The sequence below is a fragment of the Mandrillus leucophaeus genome, unplaced genomic scaffold (genome assembly GCF_000951045.1).
Source record: "Mandrillus leucophaeus isolate KB7577 unplaced genomic scaffold, Mleu.le_1.0 Scaffold166, whole genome shotgun sequence".
Lineage (NCBI taxonomy): Eukaryota > Metazoa > Chordata > Mammalia > Primates > Cercopithecidae > Mandrillus > Mandrillus leucophaeus.
Genome location: NW_012101654.1, coordinates 3636083 through 3642483, shown reverse-complemented (window position 1 = coordinate 3642483; position 6401 = coordinate 3636083). Strand labels below are relative to the sequence as shown.

At 44.8% G+C, this 6401-nt stretch overlaps 1 protein-coding gene across 1 annotated transcript in view; it reads right to left on the bottom strand.

Annotated features, from left to right (window-relative positions):
- SYTL3 (synaptotagmin-like 3) overlaps window positions 1-6401 on the bottom strand; it is a 135524-nt gene that overhangs the window by 121326 nt on the left and 7797 nt on the right. The window contains exons 2-5 of the mRNA XM_011976432.1: window positions 4447-4563; window positions 3017-3079; window positions 2460-2864; window positions 169-387 (exon numbers count right to left, since the gene is read on the bottom strand). Of these exons, the coding sequence (XP_011831822.1) occupies window positions 169-387; window positions 2460-2569 (329 nt within the window). The 5' untranslated portion in view covers window positions 2570-2864; window positions 3017-3079; window positions 4447-4563. The remainder of the gene's footprint in view (window positions 1-168; window positions 388-2459; window positions 2865-3016; window positions 3080-4446; window positions 4564-6401) is intronic.

Here is a 6401-nt window from a genome sequence, read left to right as displayed (position 1 = left end):
TGGATGAAGATAACTTCTAAGGTTAGAAAGGTAGCTCCCTATCAGGCACTCGGTACACATTCACTGGCTGAAGGTGAGGAGTGAGCGCTCTCTTTAGGGGCGGTTTGTAAAGAGGCCTCCTCCCAGACCTGAGTCAGTGGGAGGGATCCAACCACCGGCTGTGCTCACCTGTCCTCGAAGCACACCGTGCACTTCCAGGCATGGGTCCCCCTCAGGAACACTCGGCAATGGGCGCACACGCGGTGGCTGCAGCCCCGGCACACGGCGCCCCGGTGCAGCAGGAGCCCCAGCACCCTCTGGCAGCGCGCACAGCACTTCTCTTTGTACTCCTGGTCCGTGCTCTTCGCTCCTTTCCACCGGAGATGCTGCAGGTGCGTTTTCAGTTTCCTGCAACCCACAAAGTTAAAGAAGATACTATTGGATGGAACACCCAACCCCAGGCTACAGGGCAAGAGCCCAGAGGGTATCCCCCATGGCAAGGGAAGGGGCTTTGGCATTTGACATCCCTGGGCTCCCACATGGCTGTGCGAACTGGGCTCCCACTCAATGTCTCAGAGTCGAGGCTCAAGGGTTTCCTCAACCGTGAAACAGGCGAGGTAAGGTACGACCTTACCTCTACTCCCAGGGTTGCTGTGAGGACTAAATGGCAAAGTATAAATAACATGCCTGGTGCAGAGAAACTCCCCGCTAGATCCATCCCTTCCTGCCCAAAGGCTGTTAAGATAGTAAGCAAGAATAGTGAAACGAGAGGAAAAGACACCGAAAACAGCATCCATTCCAATCTGCAAGGCATGGAACGATCCAGAAATACACAGCATACATCCCTGCTATTGGTATAAGTTACCCAATAAAATCAACTGATGCTATGCTTTTGCTACGTTTTTGTTGTTGTTGTTGTTGTTTTAATGAGTGGTCAGCTCACTCCCCTAGACAAATAGCCATAGTGCAAAGAGACATTGTATTGGACCAAAAAGGCGTCATTTACCAGCATACTCTTTTATGAATGTCTGTGATACCTACTTGTAGAAGAGATGAGCCAATCCCAAGAAACAAGATGACATCAGAAATGCACTTTAAAATGCGACTTTCAGGATCTACCCTAGAATTAGTACCCTTTGAGATACAACTTCGTTACCACTATGTCTATGTCACCTTGTTAATATTCAAAATGATGTCTCTAAATCACTGAAAGATCTTTCATCATCAAATAAAATTTCACTTTTCTCACTGTATTGTAGTTTTTTATTTTCTTTTTCTTTCTTTCTTTCTTTCTTTTTTTTTTTTTTTTTGAGACAGAAATCTCGCTCTGTCACCCAGGCTGGAGTGCAGTGACGCGATCTCGACTCACTGCAAGCTCCACCTCCCGCGTTCAAGGGATTCTCCTGTCTCAGCCTCCCGAGTACCTGGGATTACAGGCACCTGCCACCATGCCCAGCTAATTTTTGCATTTTTAGGAGAGACAGGGTTTCACTATGTTGGCCAGGCTGGTCTCGAATTCTTGACCTCAGGTGATCTGCCTGCCTCAGCCTCCCAAAGTGCTGGGATGACAGGTGTGAGCCACCATGCCCAGCCTGTATTATAGTTTTTAGCGGAAGAAAGTTTACAAGTACACTTAGAGAGCTCTGAAGTAACAGAGAGGATGAAGCAAGAATACTATACCAGAAAATTCCCCTCACTCCTCAAGCATTTGGTTGTCCAAAGTTTTGTTTTCTAATGTGTTCTGCCATTAGAAACCAAACCCTCACTTCCTCCATAGACGCTGATAAAAAGCGCCAACCTGTTTAAAGATGGATCTTGACAGCTAAGGCTGAACACGGCTCTGATAGAGTTCAGCACACTTTTCTAAATGTTAACCCATATCAAACGGCCCAGGCAGCTTAGAGACAGACAGGGAAGAAGTTCCCTGTTGGCAAACCGGTCAGGAAACAGGTTAAGCAGGTTCATATTTTACGCTCTCCCCGCTTTCCTCAAAGCCAGCTGGGAAGCAAAAGCAAGCAAAGAAAAAAGACAATGCTGGGTTCCATCAGATTTGCTGCTTCTGAACTGCTTTCTTTGCTTTTCTTTACACCTTCAGGCACCGTCAAAAATGAGGTAGGAAAACCCTTAATCCGAGGTCTTTCCCTAAATAAGTGGTAAACTAGAAGCCTGAAAATGTCCCTTGAATGATTCCCACCAAGTCGGCAAACAGACAAGCAGATGGCAAACAGCAAACTCACCGCCCAAACGCACTGTTTTAAATGAATAACAAGAGCGGCCTCCCTTGTCCCAGGCATCCTCTACGTTGAGCTACATAAGGAGGATCATCTCCACCAACAGCCCTTTGTTAGGACCCTTCTCAGTCATGAAGCCCAGCAGCAGGTGGGTAGCGATTTGGAAGCAAGCAGCATCAGAGACGGAGTGGCAGGCCCCAAGCAGAGAAAGCTAAAACCCCAAGTGACCCCACGGGAAGGACAGCCTACCGTATCCTCTCCTCCTCTGCGTTTTGAACCTCCTGGTCTCGGTACAGGACCTGGAGAATGGCCTCGCGTTCTAACTCCTTGAGAGTATTCAGATCTACTTCTTGGGCCATTTCTTCTTCCTTTTCGTTGACCCAGGTTGGAGGAGCTTCACTCCATGGACCAAGCGCTCACGCCCTGCAGATGAGCGGCGGAGGCCAGCTGCAGCTAGCCTTGTTTAAAGAGCTCCCTCTCCTATTTCACTGGCGACTGTTTTGCTTGTGGCTCTTTTTTCCTTTTTAACTGTGTCACACTCCTTAGAAGAAGAAAGCCTCAAGAGGTTGTGCGTTTGTCGGAGTTACAGCTCGCAGAGCCTTGTGCCACCCGGGGGTGTCTTCACCGGGTTCTGCTGCAGCCGCTGACATCCATCTAAGACAAAAGCGTATCTTTTTTCTGAGATTTCACCAGATAAATCATCCACAGCTGCAAGCAGATAATTTCTGCAAAACAGAAGTAATCTTCAAGCCAAGGAAATTTACAAATAGCAATGAAAAGAGTATCAGTGACTCATAGAAGCTAACCTTCCACTTAAGATGTTTCCAGGTCAGCAGGAACCATCATTAAAAGCCCAACTCCTTCAATACCTGTAGACAAGAAAACAAAAAAATGGCAACATTTTTCTTGGCTTAAGTATCTCTGCAGCATTACTTCCAAAAAGACAAAATATTCTACACAAACCCTTGCATTTTTTGCTCGTGGTGATAACGTAAACTTTTAAATTTCTTAAATAACCCTTCTCATATTTCTAAAAGCCTCAGACTTCCAAACTTGAATTTTCCTAATATGAATTCCATAACTTCAGTGGCCAGAGGACATAAAAGTCTGGTTTAATGTACATTATCCTAATTGAAGACACATTGGAAAAATGGCATTCCCAACTGTTGGCTCTTACTTTTACAATAACTTCAACACTCAGAAATGTTTTAATCAGTTAAGGAGATATGAAGTGGCATACCTCCACAAGCACAGTCTATCAATTATTTACCATCTTGAATAAGTTTCATGAGCTGCCTTATGCATTTGCTCTTGTTTTTGTTTAATGACAGTTGAAAGGTTCTGCATACATCCTTTTATCCAGAGAATGCAGAAGATCAAATTAATATACTTCCTATAGTACTATTTTTGTTATTAAATCTATTATGAATCCCTGAGTGATAAGATATCCTTTCAATGCTTTAAAAGCTAAACTTCCTTTGCTGGGCTTCAAAAGAAATCCACATTATATTAATTTATGATCCATGGTAAATTAGTGAATGAGAGGTTAATAGAGCTCTAAGGTATCATTTCCTTTAAGCAAAGGTTCTTAACCTTTTTCTTAATCTTTGGTAGTCTGGTGAAGCCTATGTATTTAAATGCATAAAATAAAGTATGCTGTGTTACACAGGAAACTGATTATACTGAAATATTTTAAAATTATAATATAGTAATATATGTGTTCCTCGATACATGAAATACTAAGATCTAGCAGTGATCTAAGGACTCCCATGATTTCAAAGTAGTGATGAATAGAAACAATGTTTTGAGATAGTTACAACATGTCACGTGGTATGAAAATATCCGTGATTTCTGTTGGTGACAAAGTCACAAGTTCTGCTGATTCTACTGTGGTTTCTTGCCTATGTCCATGCTTTAAGGAAATGCTAAATTTGAGTTAAAGATTCATAAACATAAATATTTAATTTTTTCTCCATTCAAGTTCATGGGCCTATAGGCCAAGGATTGCGCAGTTAAGAAATTCAGTATTTGTCAATTTCCCTATTGTAAAATAAAATTAAAATATATTGTTCATCCCAACTGCAGAGGTTGCATGAGGAACAGAAAACCCAGGGCTCTGAAAAGGGATGTTCTTGGCTTCTAGTCTGTGATAAAGCACACACAAGACCTGCTCTCCAAACGCCTCCTCTCTAGATGAAGGGAAAATCAGAAAGCAACAAGGACTTCAGGCTCTTACCTGGCTGGGCTGGGACCTGACTATGCCAGCAGGGATAAGGCCTCTTCCCTCCTTAGATCCAGGTTCCAGATGAACAGGTGGAACTAGCAGACCTCAGTGCCCCAAGGCTCTGAGTCTCTGGGAAAGAGCAAAGTAATAGAAAACAGTGTGTGACCAAGTGCCAAGTGGCAAGGTGCAAATTAGCCATCAAGTCACCAACTGCATGAGCCCATTCTTCTCAACTTGCCCCTCAGTTCTTCATGCCGTCTTCTTATTTCCACTCTACTAATCATACTACTGGGTCCAGAGCTATCTGGTTTGTCTAATTCTTGAGTTTTCATTTATTTATTTTGAAACAGGACCTCATTCTGTCACCCAGGCTGGAGTGCAGTGGTGTGATCATGGCTCACTGCAGCTTTGGCCTCCCAGGCTCAAGCGATCCTCTAGCCTCAGCCTCCTGAGTAGCTGGGACTACAGGTGCAGGCTACCATGCCCAGCTAATTTTTTAATTTTGTAGAGATGGGTTCCACCATGTTGTGCAGGCTGGTCTGGGCTCAAGCAGTCCTCCTGCCTCAGCCTCCCAAAGTGCTAGGTTTACAGGCCTAAGCCACTGCACCTGGCGTTCGAGTGTTTTTAGTGAAGAGTTTTTGCACCTGGCTGCAAACACGTACTCTGTGCACTGTGCTTTCTTTTCATATGGCTGTTTGTGCTCCGCTCTCTGGCTGTGGTCTCCAGCACTCCAGGTAAGCAGGACCGCATAGCTGCAGTACTGGCTGGTAATGACACCACTCAGTGAATCTGGTGGGGGAATCTGAAATACTCAACTGCTCGCTCATTCGGGTGGCTAGGTCTTAACGCATTTCAGAAATACAGGGTTCAATGATCATTACAAAGCACTACCCTTACTTTCCCAAACCCACGCCTGTGGGTCCCAGGTGCAAGTGTGGGGAGCGCCCTTTCCACCACCGCTAAGAGGAAGCTCACGCTCCCCCTAGTGGCCATTCACTTTGCATTACAGAAAAATGAAATTCAGTTCATTTCTTGGATCCATTCATCCAGTCATTCAGTAAATATTTATTGAACACCTCAGGCGCTGTTCCAGGTTTTTTTTTTCTTTCCATTTTTATTATTATTTTTTGAGACGGAGTCTTGCTCTGTCGCCCAGGCTGGAGTGCAGTGGTGCGATCTTGACTCACTGCAACCTCTGCCTCGTGGGTTCAAGCAATTCTCCTGCCTCAGGCTTCCAAGTAGCTGGGATTACAGGTGCCCGCCATCACGCCCGGCTAATTTTTGTATTTTTAGTAGAGACGAGGTTTCACCATGTTGGTCAGGCTGGTCTCGAACTCCTGAACTCGGGCCCTCGACCTCCCAAAGTGTTGGGATTATAAGCACAAGCCACCATGCCCAGCCTGTTCAAGGTTCTTGACTTGACTGACTGGTCATTTATACCCTATTCTACTTCTAACAAAAATATGATGCAGCTTACAATAAAAGCATATAGAAGACAGCTAAAATAAGAGAGACAGTAGCAGCAAATGAAAAAGGACTGATAATTCTACTAAGAACAGGAAGTAAAGCAGTGATCACTTGAGCCTTAAATGTATTTCTGACCTTCCTGGTAGCCAAGGCAAAGCAAAATGAAATGAAAAGAATGAAAAGTCAAGATGCTGTCTATAGCTTTAATACACTGAAAGAAATACAGAAAAACATCCTCAAGATGCAAACGACTAAGACAATATCCCAGGCGCAGTGGCTCACGCCTGTAATCCCAGCACTTTGGGAGGCGGAGGTGGGCAGATCAACTGAGGTCAGGAGTTGGAGACCAGCCTGACCAACATGGTGAAACCGTCTCTACTAAAAATACAAAATTAGCCAGGCTTGGCGGGGGCATACCTGTAATCCCAGCTACTCGGGAGGCTGAGGGAGAGGAATCACTTGAACCCGGGAGGTGGAGGTTGCAGTGAGCTGAGATCGCG